The sequence below is a fragment of the Embiotoca jacksoni genome, unplaced genomic scaffold (genome assembly GCF_022577435.1).
Source record: "Embiotoca jacksoni isolate LCO1_2020_lvr unplaced genomic scaffold, fEmbJac1.0.p SCAF_12, whole genome shotgun sequence".
Taxonomy (NCBI): Eukaryota; Metazoa; Chordata; class Actinopteri; family Embiotocidae; genus Embiotoca; species Embiotoca jacksoni.
In genome coordinates, this window is record NW_027185252.1 from 18687757 (window position 1) to 18711109 (window position 23353).

Below are 23353 nucleotides of genomic sequence, written 5' to 3' on the forward strand. Positions count from 1 at the left end.
AAGATGGTTAAGAATGGTGTTAAGTGTGTTTTTTAATAGGATTATGGATATTCCTTTGGATTTATTAGTGTAGAAGCTACTTAACATTGAACCATTGCACCATTTTGTTCATGAATTCATAAACCACGACCTTTTCTCTGTAGCATCTGTCTAATATGATACTCTTTAACTTAATTCCCATGCTTGCGCAATATCTTCCTAATGATGTAATTTCTTACAGCCCTGGATCCCCACAGCCCCAGCAGGCGGAGTGTACTTTATCCAGAACCCCTTGGTTTCAAACCCAAGCTCCGCCTCTCCAGCAAGCGCACCCACCTTGTCCACCAGCAGCAGCACAGTGCGCCAGGGAGCGAGAGCACAGGCGTGGGGCGCACTAGGGAGTAGGCACGACGGACCGGGGAAGCAGCGCGCAGTGGCAGCGGCGGTACTTTTACCCAGAAAACAGCGTGTCTTGGTTTAGAGGGAACATCTCTCAGGACTGAGCGGTCCTGTTCATTTAGCCTGCAGTATAAAGGGAACTCATTCTCGGAAAAAAAAAAATTAAAAAAAAAAAATCCGAGAGGTCTGTAACCGGAGGAGGGGAGCAACATGCAGTTCCAGTCCGATTCGGTGCGCCGCGCAGTCCGCCTCCGACGTTGGTGATGCCCGCCGCGCGGAGATCAGCAGCGGCAGCAGTGGGAAGAGGAAGAGGAGGAGGTCGGGACTACAGGGCGTCGGGGGGCCCGTGATGATGGTGGTAAGGTCGGGATCATGGCCAACGGAACCGGTACTATCATGTTAAAATGCGTCGTGGTCGGAGACGGTGCAGTGGGAAAAACGTGTCTGCTGATGAGCTATGCCAATGACGCCTTTCCAGAGGAGTATGTGCCCACAGTCTTTGATCATTATGCAGGTAAGGGTCCAATTATTCTGTCTGCTTATTATGAGTGTCTAATAATAACACAAAGACCTGCTGAACTGCTGCTCGTCTGTGTTTTAAAATGATTTCCCACAGTCGAAGATAATGCAGAAAAATCCCTGTTTCCTGTTGCCACTCTTTCTCCAACTGCATTGCATCTGTTGCCATAATCGAAACCACTTGTTTGCCTTCATAGCACAGAGGGGTTGGGGACTCAAGCTCCCTCCCCTCCCTCCCTGCTCCCCTCTCCCCACCCTCACCTCTCTGTTTCCCTCTCTCAAACTGCTCTTTGTCATTTCCTTGCAGTGAGTGTCAACGTTGGTGGAAAGCAGTACTTGCTGGGACTGTATGACACAGCTGGTCAGGTACAGTTTATTTTCTACCCTGGCTGAGCGCCAAGCATGCCAAGGACACGCAGTCACATATTCTCTGTGTCTCTCACTCTATCTCCGTCTCGGTCTCCCCATGTGCTACTGGGACCAATAACTATCCTGTGAAAACGCCCCCAGGCTTCATATTCAGGCCAGACACTAAGCTGCAACAGGTGATGGTTTTCGCACATGGGTTTACTGCCAGAGTCTGGTGTTGCCTTGGACAGCGATGGCAGTGAAGGGGTTTCAATAGTTCTATTATGTGCAGAACAGGGCTCCTATGTCCAATAGTGATGTCACAGGTTTGTTAATAGGGCCGCTTAATGCCGGGCTTTTTCTTTTACAATGTGCCATTCAGGGAGTTAAAACTGTACTGAAAATGCACTGGCCCGCACACACACACACACACACACACACACACACACACAATAATGTTTCCACTCAGCAGAAGAGCCTGTGTACACACGGACGGAGGAAACCATGTGAAACACACGACAGACACAAGCTCATTGAGGGCTTCAGTGTGAGATATTGGGAAGGCCCGACATGGTTTGTTAGGACATCAGCACAAATGATAATTTCGGTCTGCCTTATGGTTCAGATATAAAGTGATTAGTTTAGACTTGATGAGCAGATTGATGCATATTAATCAGCAACTACTTTCCCAATGAACTGTTTGTTTCTTTCTTTCAGTAAAAGTACCAAAAAGTTGTCGCTTCCTGCTTTAAAAATGTGAATATTTGTGGGTTTTCTTTGTCACATATGACAGTATGCTTGAATATATTTGAGTTTTTGACTTCGGGTTGAACAACAATCTTGTAATGAGTATTTTTCACGATTGATTATGAAATAAATTTATCAGCAGATGAATTGAAGATGGAACATACAGCCGTAGGACAGCTGTGGCTCTACATCCTAAGGTTGGCGGTTAAATCCCCAGGTCTTCCTGTCCACATGCCGATGTGTCCTTGGGCAAGACACTGAATGCAAAGTTGGGAGGCAAACTGTAAACCGGTTGGACACCACTGAGGTGATAATGTCCTATGAGTACAGATCACTTACTGCTACATATATGTGCTAAATCTTCCTCTCGGTGTCACTGCAAAACGTGAAATAGACACGATGGACCCAAATTAAATACAGCCATGTGAATTAAGTGTGTGTAAGTTTTCCGCTTACAAAAAGTGAAATGCTGGGAGAGGCCAAAGCGTGGCTACCTCACGTTTTGCTAGAGTAGATGAGCGTGTCTATTTCACTCTTTGCCTTGATATGTGGTTGCATTTACAGTTATAGATAAGGGTTTTCCATCCATTTTAAAACTACAAACAAAAGAGATTAAAGGCACTCTGTGGAGTTTTTGACTACTAGTAGCGCTACGGAGCAATGGATGTGAAAGGGATGCGTGTGCCCATGACTGAGTTACTTTGTATACAAGCAAGAAGACGCATGAGCATATGGGAAACTATACACAGTCCTGCTTTTGGTTTTGACTGCTGTCCTGCTGATCAACAGTTACCAGCTCCAAAAATTGCAATGAACCAACAGAGGTGCAGTAGAAGAAGAAAAGAAGCTCGATGTAAACATTACACAACTTCAAATATTCTAAAAATAGGCTTTGCAAATGTGTATAAGGAAGGAAACAGATTCAGCACTTTTTTAGACTTAAGGGATTCACACATTTAGCTTTGGTGAGAAACACTGAACACAACTTTTATTTGCATGTAAGAAAGCTCCATATAACACTGTACCCTTGGAGTCACTTTAAGCTGCACAGCGAGACGTGCCAACAGTGGTGCAGCCATTCTTTGCCCCGAGACCTCTAACCTCCAGCAAACTGAAACTGTACACATGTCAAATGTTGAATAGCTAACACTCTCCTCAGGACCGTCAACTGTCTGAAGTCGCATCTGAGAGTGTGACTGAAATGCAATCTGTTGATCGGGACGACTAAAAGTGAGCTCGGAAAGGTCGGCTCCGGAATATTTAGCCGTTTTCATTAATGAATGATAAATGTACAAGTCTGTGAATAGCAAATCGCCGCCAGCTTCCCTGTTTGTTTACCACCCAAACAGCTACCTGTGGCTGCGTTACTTTTTTTTTTCCTCCGGCAAACAGATGGCAGAAGTGTCGCTACTCGTTCATGAAAAGAGGAACGCAACCTTATGGTCTATTCTGGCATGTTTGATAGGAGTGCTTGTGTATGTGTGTGTGTCGGAGGAGGCGGGTTTGTTTTTAGCTGATTCAGAGTGTCTCTGAAATGGAGAAGTTCTCCCAGATGTCTGCTGTGGCTGCTGCTTGCCCAGAGTAGAGTTACTGCTCTAGAAAATGCTGGGGGCCCCCCACTCGCCCCTCCTCGGCCCCCTGACTCTGCTGACCTCTTTATGTGGAGCACAAGGCCAGCTGGTAATGTTTATAGCTTCGGAGTCTGATCAAAGCCCAGGTGCTCCAAAGACCAAGGGGCCGAGAGAGAGAGAGAGAGAGAGAGAGAGAGAGAGAGAGAGAGAGAGAGAGAGAGAGAGAGAGAGAGAGAGAGAGAGAGTGAGGGAGGGAGACAGAAAGAGGAAGAGAGAGAGAGACAGATGGGGGGAAGGGGGGGTATTCAGTACTGTCATTTTCCTTTCTCTTTCTTTCTCTCACTCTTGTCAATTTCAAACTCTCCTTTCATCCTCTGCACCTCTGGCCTGTGCTACATATGTTTGTTTGTTCTGTAATGTTTCTATCCCCGGCATGTCTGGTGCTCCCACAATGCTTTGCTGTTCCATGAGAAGGTATCAGCAGGTTACATACACGTGCGCCCGCCGCGCCCTCATCGGCTGCAACTCCTTTGCACATCGCCGTTATATGTCAGGGCCACATAATCACAGCGCTGCGCTGAGCAGACCAGAGAGCCGCTCTGCTTTGTCTGCTGCTGATACCGCTTCCCTGCCTGCCATTGTCTGCTGCGCTGCCACGTCACCCCCCCCCCCCCCCCCCCCTCGCGCCGCCTACTGAATTATTCCATAGAAGGTCGGCAAAGTCTGTTTTTGCTGAATCTGACGAGGGGAGCAGAGGGGAAAGTCTTCACGTATTCATTCATTCATTCATTCATTCATTCTCCTGCTGCTGCTCAAGAAAAATACTCAAGAAAATCCAAGCATCACTGCCCGAAGAGGAGGAAACAGGAAGTGGATGCAGAGTTCTGTGGTGCACATGGAAACGGGACAGGAACTGGAGAGTTACGACCCTGTGGGATCCGTGTCCAGCTGCCCTATCAACCTCCCACTTTGCTGCTGGACCGTTCCTCATTTGTGCAGCCCCGTCAGATGCTCTCACACTCAACTGCACATCCTGTAATCACTTTTACCACTTCACTTCACCCATTACCATCTTTCGCTCTGCTGTTTGGTATGGTCTGATGAGTCTCTTTTGACTCAGCAGCCCACAGTGGCCCAGTGACCCTCAGACTTCCCAGCAGTGGGTGGGGTGGGGGGGGGGAAGGTGGGAGGGGGAGGTTTAGCAGGTGGGGGGGGGGGGTTGGAAGGGGGAGGACTGGAAATGATTTTACCCAGTTGGGAGCCACTCAGCTGCTCAGACACACAGAGACACAGGAGTAGCTATAGCCATGCGTCAGCTCACACGTTCAGCAGGACTTTTTACACCTCAGAGGAACTTCAGCACCAATTCTTCTCTTGTGTTGAGAGAACTCATTTGGAGCTCTAACTGAGGATTATAATGGTTAATCACTAAAGTAGGTTTTTCAACAAAGTGATTCACATTCATGTCTAAAAAGTGTCAGAATTGTGAAAAAGGCGAAATACTGAAATACCAACCACAGAAATGCCAAAGAGCCTGCAGGGCCTCAGAGACTCAGGGGGGCTCCAGGTTCACTCTGTCACAATTAGTTTGACCAAAAAACAAAATCTAAACTGGTCAAACACTTGGTGCCGTGTCTTGTAGAGGGACTATGTGTCAAAATTGTAGTACCTTTATTATATCAATTGATTTATAGTCTATAATATGTGTGAATTAAAGGCATAGTCTAATATTTTGGAAAATAATTGCCTGTATGAGTGTTCGAATAAGAAGGAGGTCACAGGTGGTTGGACGGGACAGGACTTTCGCCCAGGAGAGTGGTGTTAGAGACCATACATTTAAAAAAAACCAAATCAATGTAGATTTGTTTTAAGTCATCTAAGTTAGTAAATTACTTGATTAATTATGTTTTTTAGTTATGGACAGTGACATTCCACCACTCAGAAATGCAAATGTCACTCAAAACACCTCTCCAGGCTCATTGCCTTATTGCCATACGCTTCCTTAAGCATTTTAAATGTCTCCATTGCTGATTTCCAGAGTTTGACACAAAATTTGATGTGTGCCCTCTAGTTACACAAGGGGAACGGTGTGGATACTTTTTGATCCACCCTTGTACTTATTTGAAACTAAACCACAATCTTTTCTGAATGCTATCCAAGTAGTTTTTTGTGCCTTAACATAACCAAACTGAAACCTTGTCACATGCAATCTAAACCATGATCTTTTCCTAGAACTAACCATGTTTTTTCGGGGCCTAAACCAAAGGCACATTGAGCGTTTATCTGAGACGCCAGCGGAGCTTTGTTGGACAGTCAGCTAATATAGACGCAGGCCAATTAAAAAATATGTTCTAGAGACGTAGACTTCTCACAATCTGTGAGCCTTTATTGTGAAACTAATACGTTTTGCACTTCTATGATGCATTTTAATGTGAGACTGGGTTGCATTATTTTGTATTTTACTTTCTTCAAGCTAATTCTGTGTAAAAGAAAAGTTCACTTTCTAACTGATGCACTTTGCCTTGAGCCCATCACTGCTCCAAATTAAAAATCTCAGAAAAGGATTTATAAATCTGATATAATTTCATAAAAGAGCTTGGTGCTGTAGTTTTTAGCAAATGTTAGTCGAACAGTTGTCGGGGACTATTTATAGCTGCGGATTCTTACACATTTGGTCCTCTGATGAGAATTTCTGGCTCCAAGAACACAGGAGTTCAATAACAAAGAGGAACCAGACAGTATATGAGATGTTAAATTAACATAAACAAGATCAATTCATTGTTGTTTTAGATCTTGTCATTATAAAAATAAGGTATTTTCCATTTTTTTGTTATCCTGTAACACTGCGTAGACTCTGCAAGCTAAACCCGAGATAACCTCTAATGACATCATCAGAGATGTGACAAAGCTCCTCGAGAGCTGCAGAAGAGATTATACAACAGTTCTCAGGCTGAGTAACACTTACTATGATGAGTAAGACAACATTTCTGCACAAAGTCTGTGGAATTCCCTTTAAATGGCTCTCAAATTTGTTGATTATTTTCTGTTGATCAACTGATCATTTCGTGTCATTTCAGCACTCTAGACTTCAGAACTCCTGGATCATCTCTAACTCCTACAATAGTGTCTTTTAAAGTTTCATGTTTCTAATGATTAATCAAATTTACATTGTGTCATGCACAGTTCATGTGTCACCATCATTAACAGCCATTAACGACCATATTAAATTGTTTGATTTTTGAATGGAGTACAGCAGGATGTTCTCACCATACAGGCATGAATACACAGAGTGCATTAGTGCCCGAGCTGTGATTTAATGATCGTTAATCGCCAGTAAAAGGCCGGTCGGACAGAGAGAGGCGTAAATACATTTGACTTATTCTTGAAGTTGAAGCCATTTCTGCACAAAATGTTCAGATATGCCGATCGGAGGCAGAGCTTTGTGAACAGAAGCGCCTGTGTCTGGGCTTGCGTTCCCACCCCGTCGGCCATGTTAGAGCAGGCGTATCTGACTCGGTTGATATAGACAGTTTATAGAGCCCTGAGGAGGCGATAGGAAGATAGAGAAGAGAGAGCGGTGGGAGTGGGAGAGAGAGAGAGGGGGGGGGGAGGGGTTACGGAGGAGGGAATGACTCACGGATATCAAAGCACTCATATGTCACTGAGTCAACAGAGCAGAGTCACAGCACAGCTCACGCAGCAGCCAAATGAAGGCACAAAGTCGTGCCCTGATGGAACTGCATGGGCATGTATGGAGAGGAGTTAACGCTAATAAAGTTCAGCATACACAACATGCTCTCATCTGGTTCCTTTCTCATAATATTTACTGTGCACTCCTGGCTACCTTGGAAAGATGGTTATGCAATGTGTCAGTGATGCACTCGTGAACTTGAACTCTACTAATAACAGTCTGTGACATATTTCTAATGGAAATGTTCATCCTAAGCAACACCAGTGGGAGGGGAAACTTTTCTGGGCAGTGCACTGATTAAACTCCAGACAGAGCAGTTGAAGCTTTGTAGGAAGATAGACTATCCACTGTGAGTAGCTGGATTTACTGTCTGTGGTCGTGTGTCGGGGGTGTGATGAGAAAACAGAGCGGAGATGGGTCCCAGACGGGCCCCGGGCCTGTTTACAGTAAATTGCTGAGTGGCTTACCCTGTGCCTGCAGCTCACGGGGGAATCGGAGGATTCACTTGTGCAAGCAAAGGTCATGAAGACACAGAAACGCATACAGGCCCAGTATACTGGATCCCATGTGACAGATAAAGTGTATATATGGGGCTAGAGGAGAGCACATGGAGAATGTGAATGTAAATACCAGATGTGCTGACAGAATTTCTTCCACATTGTAAAATAAGCTGATAGAGGTGGGCAATATGAAGTTATTCTGGGGCAATATTGATTTTATGTGTTTTACAAAGTAGCATTGGGGAACACTTTGCAAAGTTCAGGAAATGACATCACTTTACAGTGATTGACCAAAATAGTTATCACAATGTTACGTTATCCAAACTCTTAGCAAGATATTGATGTTAGTCAGTGTAAGTGTACCAAGGGAAGTCTTTGGACCACAGCCATGGAGTCAGTTTGAGGTTAAATGAAGAGAATGAAGACGTTTGCTGTGTACCTCAGCTAGTCGTTAAAATGTAGTACGCTTACTTGTTAGTACACTTGCTTGTGTATTGCATGAATTTCACTGTCACTGTGGATCAATGAAGAAACATACGATGAGGTAACGTCTTCATCAAGCCAGCGCCATTTTATTCTTACTCTATATCAAAATATTTTCTATACTACACTCGTACATTAGTATTCAAAACAATAGGAAAATACAGAAAAGTGCACATAAAATATCAGTCATTAGAAAAATAAATGATATTCTTTCTGTTACTCAAATAAAATGTATGACTATCAAAAATATCAGATTCACAATAACTCACTCCGTTGGCAAAAAGCACAACATGGCGGTTGGTGGCAGCAATGGCTGAACAGCAATATAAAAGTAACTCCAAACAACATTTTATAGTGAAACTCATTTCTAAACACTGAAAGCTGTAACATTTTAAATAAGATGAAAATACGTATATGCATGTTAAATCATTTCTCAAAGTTACACAAAATTACATTCACAACCCAGCTTTACTACATGTAACGGCTAACTGGCATCTTAACCGCGGCCGTTACTCTTAGCAAATTCACTCAGTTTAACTACACACTCCGACATCACATATCTACCACAGTCATCTCAAAACACAGCAAAGTTGTTCCTGAAATATTCACCCTAGTGTGACAGTAAACTTAAAGAGTCGTAAACATATTTTACAGTACCTGTGGATCAATGAAGAAACATACGATGAGGTAATGTCTTCATCAAGCCAGCGCCATTTTATTCTGACTCGTATGTAATGTACAATGTAGCATTGGGCTTGAAGGGAAACTTCACGATGTGTTCAAGTACATTCGGTTAGTGTAGTTTCTTCAGTGGTATCTCCAAAAAAGGAGAGGGGTGTCTGTTTCATAATAAAACAACTTTGCTACAGCGTTTTCAACCTATTACACCAACATACCTGCAGCTTTAATTGGTTATTTTACCTTAAATTCAATGTGTTTAAAACACACATTAAACAAACTGATGGCTTCTATCCAACAGCAGTGGAGTGATACTTAGCATAAAAGAAACACTTTTGTGTGGACGTGTACAACTTGTATTTGTATAGTGCTGTGTTCTGGAACAGCTGCAGCTTCCTTGGCAGCCTTAGTTAGAAAAATGGTTGGTGGTCGCTCCCTTTCTGTTCCACATCCATTATAGACATTCGAGGGTGGAAATACTGAGTTTGTTGACTGGTATGAGTACACCATCTGGGTAATCCTAGGGCACTACACGTTTCCATTCTTTACAGTGTGAATGCACTTCTGCACTCAAAATAGCAAGTATAAGTACTCGATTTAAGACAGACATGGAGACAAATTAAATCTACAGAAGTTCTTTAAGCTGTTTGGAGAAACCTACATGCCAAGTACCTAAAAAACTACATTGAAAATTAGATGAGTAATCATTATTGGATAAACATGACCAGACAGGCATGTTTGTGCTTTGGCTAACCCGGCGAATTAAATACCGGACAGATCATGTTACTTAACCGTATTAATGCTTAATGTAAAAATGTAAAAAGCCAACATTTCTCTAACTCAGTCAGTGATTTGCAACACACAGAATGAGCTCTTCACCCTGAGATATATTAAATGTTTCTAATGTGACAGTAGGGTTTATCGTCCCAAACAAGAGATTTTACAAAAACGAATGGTCAAAATTAAAGTAGCACACTGACTTTTACTCCTTATTGTTGGTGAGGCTCAAGAAAAACTGTCCCGACACTTCCCATAATGGAACACAAGAGCATTTTTTTTTTATCAGCCTCATCAATTTCTTTGAAATCCTGTGCCTCCATTTTGTAAAGCATTCTGTTTGTAAAGTCTAATCTGTGATAAACCAGATAACATCATTGGGCTCAGCCTTTTGAAATGTCCCTTTAAAGTCATAAGACTTTATACAACTGAACTTCATGAGTAAAAAGTGAGCTGACATCGTCTGTTGCAAATTCTGAGCATCAGATCAGTTCAGTCATGCTGAGTTCTTCATGCTGGAGCTGCAGCTCACTTCAAACTGTACAACTGAAAACAGATGTGGGTCACACAGTGTTGGCAGATCATCCTCATTGTTGGTCTCAGTTTGCTCGGAGCAGCAGATGGTTTGCATTCATAATTGATTCATCGCGTCAGGAAGTTCAGATAGTGTCAGGTAAGCTGTCAATCACAGGAGGGTTTATGTAACAGACTTTGCAGTCGAAACAATCAATTCCAACCCTCCGGATTTCTAAGAATTACTCGAAATTCCTGCATGAGGCAGATCTGTGAAACCCCGTGAAATCCTGTACTCATTTGGAAGTAAGAGGATGAGCAGCTCATACATTTTTTAATCGTATCCACTTGACCCACTGCAGTGAGCCTCAGTTGCCTCATCTACAGTATGAGCACAGGCGTGGAGATTTGTATGCTGTTTTTGTCATCTGCTCCAAGACAGTATATCTTAAACTCATTACAACAAAACGATGAGACCCCTGCTTGGCTCATCCACTGCTGTTTGAAGCCTTTTCTGTCACTGTACTCGTTTGAAGTCAGCCATTTGCGTGAGAAAGACTCGTCTGTGGAGTTGTTGCAGTTTGACGGTATTGGACTGTGCCTTGAGTGTATATGGGAGAATTAGACTCGCTGAAGGCACCAAAATGAAAGACTGTCGTGCCAGCGCTCGGCCGTCCCGTTGCAGCTATCTCCAGCACAGTCGGCCGTTGTGTCCAATTTGCTTTGATTTCAGGGACAGTAAATGTCCAAGACAAGAAAGAGAGACTGATTCGCTCGGTCCGACTTTGGTTTGGTTGAGTCGTTTCTAATTGCTGGAGATCAATTGATTCCCTGCGTCTTCAGGCTCGCAGCAGAAAACCATGTGCCATCAGTTGGAGAAGTGAGATGTGGTCATGAATATTCATTTGCGTGCAAGTCAGACACTCTGTCAAAAAGGGTTTATCTTTGGCGGGAACAAGGGAGCGCCTGATCCGGCTCACAAAGGGCAGTCCTGCGTCTGAATTAGCCATTTACACCACACGAGTATCGGAGATGGCAGCGTGTTTGGTTTTCAGTGTCTTGTGGTGATGCTTTGTGCTCAGCTCGCATTAACAGACTGCTAATTTGAAAGAATCCCAAATAGTCTCTGTCAGAAAGGGCAAAGCAAAAGAGAAAGGAAGTCTCGCATGACGTCGTCTTATTTGCATTCTTTTCTCTTTGTAACACAGCTCGGAGAACAGTTTTTTACGTGTATTATTCCTGTCAAAATGTTCCTCATCATTCACATACAACAGCCAGGAGCTACCGAGGCACGGTGTAATCTGTACAAAAGCGCGAGAAGAAAAAGTTTCCACGCTTGAAGCTAATTTTTTCATGTTTTAATAATTGATGAATAATAATTTCTCAGGTGTTAAAAAATGGAAATGAATCACGTCTGCTCTTCTGACCCCGAATGTTAACCATTTCTGTTCCGTCTTCTACCAGGAGGACTATGACCGCCTGAGGCCGCTGTCCTACCCGATGACCGATGTCTTCCTCATCTGCTTCTCCGTAGTCAACCCTGCCAGTTTTCAGAATGTGCGTGAAGAGTGGGTGCCCGAGCTGCAGGAGTACGCACCCAGCGTCCCCTACCTGCTCATCGGCACCCAGGTGAGTTCCTGAGGCTCTGTTCACATCACAGTAGCTTCACATTCAGCTTCAAACAGCTGCTCACGTTGTAGTTTACACACATTCTAAGAATGTTGTAGGCTATAAATATCTAACTTCAGTTGTCATTTCAAGATTTAGAAAGCAGTTTCTTGGCTGTTGTCATAGCATTGTTTGATAGAACTAGTATCATCATGGGTGCTGAGAAATGCCACCAGATTCAAGGGAAAGCAAACCTTTCAGTTGTGACTAAACAATCAATTGATGAATTGACTGGTTGATCGTTAGAGCAGTTGATCAGCAACTATTTGCATACCATTTCAAACAAAAATGTCAAACAAGTCCCAAGTTTTTATAGGTGAGGATTTTTTTTCTTCATTACAAGACAGCTGGCAAAATATAATCTGTTTTAATAATTTTTCTAACATATTCTATAAACAAAATTATAAATTAATTTGTTAATTGATTAATTTAGAAAATATTCAGTAGCGTAATTGATAATACGAATTGAAATGATCAGGTTCTCTTTGCTGAGGTGTCACGGAATACAGTGGGCAGGTCATAACTAATCACAATGCAACTGCACATGAAACAATGGCTGCCTATGCACCCACAGGCACAAAATGACATTGGAGATAACATACACTCCTTGAATGTAAACAGACCTGCGTACAGCAACCTGAGATTATTTAAACAGAGCGAACTGCTTTAATGAGGAAGTAGATATCAGAAGAAAACCCAGTGGACAGTAACTGTAGTACTCTACATTTGAGACTATTTTACCTTTTCTTTCCTAAACCTATGCATTGGGAAAACATGAATGTGATCTACGATACCTTAAGAAAACCGTATTGAGTTGAGCCATGATAATGTTGAACACATGACATGTGTTTTGTTTTCCTTATATTTTTTCATAAAATGGGAATTGGGTGCTCTGCTACAATATGATCAAAAAGACGATTTGTCTGCACTTTCACTTGTAATGCTGGTACTGCTACTACAATACTTATTTATTATGTTAGGAATTAAGCTTGTGGATACTTTGGCCACTGGAACAAGTTGTAATTATTGACATATTATCACCTCACAAAGCTGATGGCGAATGTGCTTGGAAACAGTTGCCTAATTACACATCCAGAAGACAACATTAGCATTCGTTCGGTGTTGTGTTTCTTGCCACCTTTATAAATGTAGGTCCGATATTAATGCTCCTTTCAGCGCTGTTTTGGTATCTGGCTCAGGAGCTCCCTAAACGCTCTCCTGCGTCCACCAGCTAGGTGCTAACTTGGTCTGTTTTTTCCATGCTGTGCAGATAGTGTACATTGAAGTTTGATAGGTTGAAAATAGCTGTCTGAGAGGAGTTTGATGAGAGCTGTGAGACTGAATCAAAACAGTAAAGCTGTGGGTCGTAAAGCCAAAACAGTGAGCTGAAAGATGCTAAAGTGCTCTGTAATGAGGGGAACTTTAAAACCAGGTGATAGATAACTCTGTCGGTTCATAACAACATGAAACCCTTTTCAAATTCCTGCCATTTTTTTAAGCCTTTGTCAATATAAAAATATTGATCAGTGCAGCTTTAATTAGATTTAGTCCGCCCGCTCATGCAGTCGGGGAGTTGTGAACCTGAGAAACAGCACAAAAGAATTGATTTACTCGATTTGAAGAAACTTGGAGGAGCCAGTATAAACCTGGCCAGGTCCTCAGGCTGATCTGGCTCGTATTGCTATGAAAGGTCTGTGGCTCGGTGCTCGAGTCCTCTCTGCTTTAAAGGTAATCATTAAATCTGAATCTTTAAAAGCATCAATTAACTTATGCAATGCAGGTAAAGCTTGGCTAATGCCTTCTGATTTTTTTTCATAGATGCAGTACTTGATGTATGTAGATGTTAAGAGATGACATTAACCCTAGATATTAGTTTATATCTTAATCCTTAAAACTCACTGCCAATACCATATGTCCTCCTAAAATTGAGCAGACTTGTGGGTGTTTCTTTTTTTGCCTGTGTTCCCTGGCAACCAAATGCCAGTGCGGCCAAGGCCCAGCGGTGATGAGGAGGCTGGAGTGGGTGTCTGATTTATCTCGTGTCAGCTGATGTTTGCTGCTCTTTTATCAGTTCCCGTCATAACTCAGTTGCTGCTCTCCGGCTGGATGCTGATGCGAGCACACGAGCTTCATGACAGTGAGCCACGCTGCCGCGAATCTCGCCAATCACGAAAAGGGTTCATGAAGGTTGCTCAGTGTAAGACTCAGCAGCTGGATTCATTTATTGTAACTGGTTAGTGCCGAGATAGGGATGATTTGTGTGTACTGATTATAGCAGTGAATATAGTAGAGTGAGGAACCTGATGCTTGGCTGTGAAATCGTTTTACACAAGAGCAGGAAGTGTGGGCCAACATGGCTGTTTCAAAATGAGAAATCACACTTTCAGTTATACAGTTCAGCTGTTTGACACAGCTCTTGGCTATGTTTAGAAGCAAGCTTTTCGAAAAGTACCAAAATACCTGATTTAATAATATGAATGGTAGTATTAACAACTTCATTTATATTACACCTTTCAAAAGTTAGTGATTTACAATTTAAAAGAAAAATTAAATAAGAACCAAAACAGAGAATATAACAACAGAATAGAATAAATAGATACAGTGGGTACCAACAGTTAAGCTATTTGATAAAAGTGGTTCTTAATAAGTGATTTAAAAGAGAATATTGTGTTTGCTTGTCTGAGATCTCCAGGCAGGGAGTCCCACAGCTGGGACAACCAAACAGCAAAGACCCTGTAGTGACAAGTCACCATTGGTAGAGCTTTGCTGGAGGATCTGAGGCAGCGACCAGGCTCGTAGGGGGTTAAAGACTCACAGATGTAGGCAGAAGCCTGACCATTTAAGGCTTTAAAAACAAGTAGTGACATCTTAAAATCAATGACCAGTGAAGGGCAGCAGGGATTGGTGTAACATGGTGACACAAGTTAAAAGCCTGACAGCAACTTTTTGCATCCACTGTAATCTTTGAATGTTTCGCTTGCTGCTTCCAGAACACAGCGCTTTGCAGTAGTCAAATCTAGACAAAACAAAAGCATGGGTGACTTTTTCTAAGTCTGTTGTCTGAGAGGAATAACCTGATCTTGGTAAATGCTGGTTTCGATGTTAAAGATGCTGTAAAGTAGAAATGAAAATGAGTTTTAAGTTCATCACACCACAGAAGTATGGGTCGTTAACTACCCATCCAAATTTGAATGAAAAAAAAACAAAACGCTGATAAGTTTGTTAAATTAGGCTTTGAAATCGTGAGAAAATCAACAGTCTTCTCTGCTCTGAGACTGGGGGGGCGTGTCACCTGAAAGAGCTGAAGCTCCGCCCATTCGCTGGAAGGTGTTCAGTGTTCTGTAGGACAGTCCTGTGGCTGCAGTTCTTTTCCCCACTAAGCGGTCCGTCTGACATCCAACCTCTCGGTGACTTCATACATGATGTCCCACTGGCACTCTGTCTCTCTGCTGGATGGAGCAGCCTGCTTTGTGAAAACACAATAGAATTAGAATGTATTTGTCCAATGAGGGAAACATACAGATGCAATCAAATCAAGCTTGTCCCCCTGAGCTGTAACACAGGAGTAAAACTGGACACCGGAGACAGCAGACAGTGAGTCTCCAACTACTTCTAACACACCTGAATAACAACAGTGGAGATAATAAGAGCGGAGGAGTTGATTTAGTTCTGTAATGAATGCAACATGCACAACGCTGCATTATATCACATGTCAATTCATTATATCACATGTTAATTCATTATATCACATCAATTCATTACATCACGTCAATTCATTATATCACATGTCAATTCATTACATCACGTCAATTCAAACTTTGAACCTGCTCAGGTCGAGCTGAAAGTCTTTCTCTTCCACTGATGTTCCTCCTCCACCTCCTCCTCCACCACCTCCACCTCCTCCTCCTCCTCTCTGCAGCCTCCTGCACATGTAGTCGGGCTCGTTTATCCGGACCGGTACCGGTACATGTAACCGAGAGGGTCGGTGATTGTAACGTTACACCGGAGTACAAAAACAACAACCCTCATTAATCGGGAGGACAAGATCTCCTCTGGTCCATGTTCACCATCACCCCGACATGTGAAATAGAGTTACATATATTATAGTTCCTTATCGTAGCTATATTGATACGCTTAAAACAATCTGTGGTTATCGGAGCATTTTCCTCTGAACTCTGCTACGAGCTCAATAGAAGCTAATTAGCACATTAGCTCCCATTTCATGAAAATAAAGTTATTCTACACCGAGTAAAATCACGTTAGCGGTTTGCACCGCGGACTAAATGCAGTAGAGTTACTGTGGAAAAGTTATCTAGTATAATTATAACAAGCACACAGAACTTACGCTGAGTGGTGGACTGCTTGCGGCGGCGGCGGACGATGCCGGTGCGACCGGGAGATGAACGGCCGGTTCAGGCTCCGCGCTGCAGAAGAAGCGGTGCGTCCGTGAACTCCGTCCGTCTTCGGTGGAAGTTGGTGAAACAATCCGCCGTGAAATCCTACGATCTCCTTCAGCGTGGCTCTTCACGAAATCAATCCACCTCTTTTTCCTTCATCAGTAGGGAATTTAAATAGCGATGCAGCGCTGCTTTGGAGGTTCTTGCTTCCAGGAAAGATGCACTTGTGGGTGGAGGAAGACGTCCTGTAGCAGTTGGCTGATGTACAATAACAATCTGACTACGGCAGGAGTAGAACTGAAGTCCAGTGGGACGACCTCTTATGCAAATGAGCTCCAGGCTTTTACAGTGTTTCACCGTGTGAGAGGAGGAGCCATGCAGAAGGTTATATAAACCGGCTGTGAGCTAGCTCAGTGACGTGCTGAAGTTAGCTTTTAGCCCCGCCTAAAAAAAACCTGAGCTGAAGACGGATGAGAAACTGTTTAACGGTCTAACTCCACATTTCAGTGTGACAACGTTTTCAAATTTTGCACATGCTTTCAGCAACTCATTTCACACGTATATAATGTACTGAGAAGCAAATCTTGAAATTTGCTTTACAGCAACTTTAATATAAGGCAATTTGAGACTGTTCACAATACATTTAATATTAATCCATATTATAAAAGCATTAGTAATGTTGACTCAGAGGAAGTATCCCTGATTTCTTCCAGATCGACCTTCGAGATGACCCCAAGACCATTGCCAAACTGAATGACATGAAGGAGAAGCCCATCGCCACTGAGCAAGGACAGAAGCTGGCGAAGGAGGTACGTATGTTGAAATATAGTTATGCTGCCGGAGTAGAAAAAGCTTTTGCACTTTTTTTATTTGCACTTTCAGCATAGCAGAATCAAGCTTTCAGGTCCAGTTAGATTCCTGTGTGTTGACCTGACCCAGGAATGTTTCTGAAGGAATGTAATTTCTTCACGGAAATACTTGGAATCTGACCATCGTGCATTCTTAGACTTAAAATTAATCCAAGGATTCCTGGACGTCCAGTGGAGTTTCAGGCTTGAGGACAGAGACAACAGAAGCGGTCTGTGATTAATCACTACTATCAGGCAGAAAACAATAACAGTCAGCCTTATACAAATTATAGTCGAGATTCATTTAAACGTTGATATCACTGAAGTTTTGGTAACGTGACATAAGATTTCGATAAGATTCTTGTCTCAGAGTCAAGTTTTCAGACGCAAGCTCTTTGAAAATCAACTTAAATTAGAGCTATTTCCTTTTATATGAGAAGCATATTTTTTACCTGGGTTAATATTACCTAATGTTGCTGTCCTGTATGACAATTCTTCCATAATCCAAATCCAAATTAGAAATGATTAAATACTGGTCATAGTTATTTAACAACACTTACTGCTGTTCTGTTTGCAGAACCCCCTGGCGCTTTTCTAACAGTCCAAATTAAACTTTGCATCAGTTGCATGATAAAGTACTAGTATTCAGTTTAGCTATTGTGCTTAGTTTTTAAATGTGTATGTAGGTGCAAATAAGGTTATTTCTGATTGGCTGCAAATAAAAAAAAATAGGCATTTCAAATACTGTTCAACGTACAATAACTTGATATTCAAATATTTCTGTGGTTGAAAAAGCAATGAACATTCCTAAAGTGTCTCTGCCCGCTCAGCATTAGCAGCTAAAGTTACCTCATAGTTTCAACCATGGCCAAAACAAATGATATATTGTTACAATGCTAGCCATATACAATCATAGCATTAGGTTACAGGAACACACTCAGCCCTCCTGCATAGCAGTGCTGATCTCTGCCTCTTTGTTGCATTTCCTTAGTGGACCAGTGTTGAGAAATAGTTCAACATTTTAGAAATATCCTTTTCCACTTCCTTATATCAGTCTTAGATGACAAGATCAATCTGATGTCTGTTTGTTAAATGTGAAGCTGCAGCCGGCTACTGGTTATCTTAGCACAAAGACTGGAAATGAAGAAACTGCAAGCCTGGCTCTGTTTAATTGTAACAAAATCAACCTACCAGCTCGTCTAAAGCTCCCTGATTAACATGTTATCTGTGCTGAATACAGGCTGTGTTTTTTAAATGGCAGTATGCACTGGACTGTTTTCAGGGGATCTTGGTTGGTTGCTTAACAACTGCTGCCAACTGAGAATGAATGCCCCCACAATGAAATAGCAATTTGTAGTGAGTACACTTTTTTTTTTCTTTTTTTTTTTTTACAGATTAAGCTAACAGAATACAACATGTTGATAAGAAAACTTTAGAAGTGCTCGTCGGCAGTTTTTGTTTGTTATCTCTGAACAGATCCATACAAGCTGCTTCCACCTGTATTCAGTCTTTATGCTATAAACTAAACTAACCATACAGTGAATGAGGATGGTCGGTGCTGTGAGTGGACCAGCATGCCAGTGACGGAATGTGCACCTTCCTCTCAGCTTAAATACCAACATAGAGTCAAGTAAACTACATATTGGGAATGGAGCAACCGGGGGGGAAAAAAACTTTACCGTTTTGAAGCCTCAAGTTTGTCATTTCGGCCGTTGCCATCTTGTTTTTTTTATCCAGGTATTGCTATATTTGGACGAACTGGGGGTGGATCTGTCTGAGAACCTGAGGAAACTATGCCCTGCTGTCATATACAGGAAACCTGTCCACAGCCTAGGCCTGTCAATCAAACCAGGAACATCCCCAAACATACCTCTCTTTGAGGCCAAATTTGTATTAATTATGGGATTATTTTCAAATGGGCTGCTGATCACAGTCTTTTTGGAGCCAACCCCTAGTGGCCCTTGGTGGTATTGCAGTTTAAGGCACCTCCACATTGGCCTCACTTTTCAGACCCCAAAGCTACGTCCACTTTATATATTTATACAGTCTATGAAATGGGGGATTTAGGGCCCAAAATAAACGGGCTCCTGGCTGGAGAATAATAATTACCGTACAGACCTTTAAATGGAAAAGATCCACATATCTTATCTAACCATCTACAAGAATATGAATAACTGTACTTGCCAAAATGCTGAACAATTTTGACTGTAATAACTTTAAATACCTTGGTTGACCAGTGTGCTGAGCTGGATTGCTGTGACTGATGTTCTGTCCTTTCTTTCTCATCAGATTGGTGCATGTTGCTATGTTGAATGTTCAGCATTGACCCAGAAGGGCCTGAAGACGGTGTTTGACGAGGCCATCATCGCCATCCTGGCTCCCAAGAGAAAGAAGGGATCTCTGAAGAGAAGACTGGGACCCCGCTGCATCAACTGCTGTCTGATCACGTGATGCACAAACCCAGAGATCACTCAGCAGCCAACCACAAACCAAACCTGGACTGAAGGCAAAAGACAGGCAAAAGAACAAATGCACAGACAGCAGTCGAGACAAAAAGAGGACTGAAAACAAGAGCTACTTTTAAGCTGCAGTGCTCTTGAACAACCGAACCTCTCTCCTGCTGTCCAACATTGGGGTTGAGGATGCAGTTTACAACCAAAGGAGCACAAAGCCCAAGTCAGCCTCTTGTCCTAAAAGACTTTTGCCTCAAAAGTACCTTCTTTTATAAACATTTTTAATCATCTTTTTTCTGTATAATATTGTTGTATGCTGTCATACAAAAAAAGACAAAATGACATTTCAGTTTTAAGAGAAATGCTACATTTTATGGAGTTCATATTATTTGGTGGTTTTGGAAGATACGTGAATTTCTCAATGTAAGATCAGATGTCCAAACGAAGAGAGAAAAAAAAACCTGCAGCTGATAAATAATGTGAGGCAGACATAAGTGACACTGTGACAGTGCCCAGGATACATTTCTGGACATAAGGGCCCAGTTGTTTTTTTTTTGTATTTAAAACTTGCGCTAAAAAGACTCTGTTAACCCACAAAGTCTGCCTCCAATTATGTGTCAGTTGAGGACCTGCAAATTGTGTGGGTGATAACGTAAATCATCATAGCGAGATGACGTTCAGATGACAGATTTTGGACCTAGAAGTGTATTATTTCAGCATTTAAGAGTCTTGTTTTTTGCCTTATGGAAACTCCATTGTTTTATAGTGTGGCATGCCAAAACATACTGTAAGTTAAGACGGGGGCCGAGGTCTTCATCAGGAACTAAAGAGGTTTATTATCCATTTTTAAAATCTATATCATCCAGAGTTTATGATACTATATCTCTAGAATAGAGATCATTCAGTCTGTGCAGATAATATTTTAGCTGATAAATTACTTTCCTTTGTTTTAATTTTTGTTATCCTGCAATAATGTGTTTCCTTTTATCACCTTTAAGAAGGTTTTGAAGAGAGAAGAAGAGGGATATCATTCTAGAAATGAACTCTAATTCATATCAGCGTCCAAAGAACCAAATGCACACACTTTCATCAAAATCAGGTGGCCAAGATGATCCAGTACAAAATATCTAATGCACAACATGAAGCACAGTTGGTGCCACTTCATTTCCCAGCACATGAAAGCACATTCCTTTGCTTTTAAACCCTGTTTCTGTCCCTGAAAAGGCTGATTGAAGCACAGAAGATGCACACTCTCCCACCAGGCACAAGTACGAGCATAGCACACCATCTTACCACACAATCAGAGCAGATCACATCTCCAAAATCATATCACAAGGCTCCCCCCGAATTTCAGCTTTTAAGAAATACAGGAAAGAGACACTGTTTGGACAAACATCCTCACAGTTCTGAATATTTGGTCGCAGCTAGTTGCACCAGCTGTTAATAATTTAACAGAAAATTCAGGCGAATATAAAAACCTTCCAATTCAATGTGTTCAAACCTTCCATAACTCAATACCAGTAGCCCCTACAGGGCTGTGACTTGGGTATAAAACTGCAGAGTGTTACCTCCCAAAAGAGACCAAACTCATGCCTGTGCGAGAACAGCTTTCAATTCACTTTGGGTTTGTCTTGAGTGGGTGTTTCAGGCAAATTTAACTGGAATGTTAATAGGGTTATAAGTATAAGAAGAGATTTACATCTCGCTAGATTAAGTTGCACCAGAGAAAGTAGTTCATATGTGAAGATTAGCTGTCACTAAATCTTTACAGCCAGTAGCAAATAGCGACTACCATAATGTTTCCTATCTAATTTGACCTTACGCTTTGTTAAAATGCTGTTTAATAATTATATGAACTGAGCATATTTAGAATAAAATTTCCCCAAAACAACACCATATCCTAAAACTTACAAATTGTTATATCAATATTTTTGAATGGCAAAAAGAAAGCAGTTTTAGGTTCGCATAATCATAGACTGGCACCCAATTTTAGCCTCCTAAACGTTACGCTGTGTTCTGGCACTTGTGTTACAGTGATACTTTACAGATATTATCCCAATTAGTTCAAATTACTGAAGACTTTAGTAGCTGAGACGATTCTCAATTTTTAATGGTGTAACCTGATTTAGTGAATAACCATTTGAAACTAGCTCGTCGTGACCTGAACTTAGTTTATAAATAAGTTCAGTTTATGAATAGCTGGTGCAACCCAGTCTGTAGAAGTCAAACTTTTAATAGGATTTGAATCCATATTTAAGACAAGGAGGTCCCCACATGACTGCCATGAGGGATTTATATAATGTACGGAATTTTTAACAAGCACCACGTGCCACTTCTTTTGTTTTAGGTTATCCAACAAGAAATCATTGATCCATGCAATGCAGTCAGATTCTGTTCATTTTAAACAGACTGAGAGAATATGTCAAGTTTAGCAGGATGTAGAGAATAGTATAAATATACGAGCACTCCAAATAAGTGTATGCAACAAAGGTTTAAAGCTTACATGTCTATAGGTGCTGTAGGTAATAACTTGAGGCTGTCACTGAACTTTTCTTGGAGGCCAAACATAAAAAATATCAGCTCTTTTTCTTTTTATGCATTTGTTATGGGCTTTTCTAACTTTTTTTTTTTTTTAAGATATTAATCAAAGGTGCCAACTCTTGCTGTTAATTTTCTGTTCAGAGTCAGATCTGATGGTTGATTAAAGCTTTAATGTAAAAGGTGCTCCTCCTCTCTGTCCCAGCCTGCATTGTATAACTGTCTTTTTGAGCAGCAGAGATGACTGCAGCGTGAACAGCGTTCTCTCGCGGACGTTTTTTGCTTGCTTACGTTGTGTGAAGGTCCACCCTCAGGATCCAGGACCTAGAAGTGCCACAGCCATCAATGCATTCTCCCATTGATTTTCCTCTATTCTCAATAAATGTGTTTACTGTGTTAATAAGATGGCTTGGGGGTTTAACTTAGTGTCAGATGTTCTGCAGAACGCATTTGTGAAATTAACTTTTACAGTGTTTATTCCTGGAACGAAGGCCTTTCATGTTCATAATGGGTCAGACATCACTGGGTTGACTTGATAAGCAGGTCAGCAGAATTCAATTACATCTGAATCAAAAACATATTTAATGTTCACAGTTTACTTTTATATTCTGAACCTTTATAAGGAATTAAATAGTTTTTTTTTTTTCAGGTTATCATTCAGATGAATTGTGTTGATCTCTGGAGCGTGAGCACCACTCGCTGGGTGCAGATTTGTTTAGAACATTTCTCACTTCTGAGAAGGACAATAGACAGCATTTACATTTAAATTCTAATCTGATTCACATTTACTTAGAGTCCTTTAACCATTGGACACTTAATATTAGCAGATAAGCAAACTGCCTTTGTGTTTATTGCCACAGATCAAAGAGATGCATCATCAGAAGCTCCTGTTTGGCACGCCATGTTCTTAATTGTCTGGGTTTGTAATGTTGCTGCGTCTGCCTGCCTATCCTTCAACTACACAGCCATTTTGTCTGCATAGGAGAATAAATACCACACACCGCTGTATAAAAATATTTAGAAATTACAACCAGCATGACTAGTCATAAAAGCATACATCATACAGCACATCATTCATAATTACTATCCGCCTACAGTTATACACAATATGACAAGATGTTTAAATGAATGTAACTTTCTGAAAATAATCTTGAAGCACCTTTTTAGCCACTGCTTCATATTTAAATTATTTTTTTAGGACAAGTTCTTTGCATGTGATATTTTGACTGTCTTAACAGAACTAA

At 41.6% G+C, this 23353-nt stretch overlaps 1 protein-coding gene across 1 annotated transcript; it reads left to right on the top strand.

The window, feature by feature from the left end:
* Positions 1-318: 318 nt before the first annotated feature.
* rhoq (ras homolog family member Q) lies at positions 319-22512 on the top strand. Its single transcript, XM_069145267.1, has 5 exons — positions 319-892; positions 1205-1263; positions 11670-11834; positions 16984-17079; positions 19408-22512. The coding sequence occupies exons 1-5, from the start codon at positions 751-753 to the stop codon at positions 19567-19569; spliced, it is 624 nt and encodes a 207-aa protein (XP_069001368.1). The 5' UTR covers positions 319-750; the 3' UTR covers positions 19570-22512.
* The last annotated feature ends 841 nt before the right edge of the window (positions 22513-23353 follow it).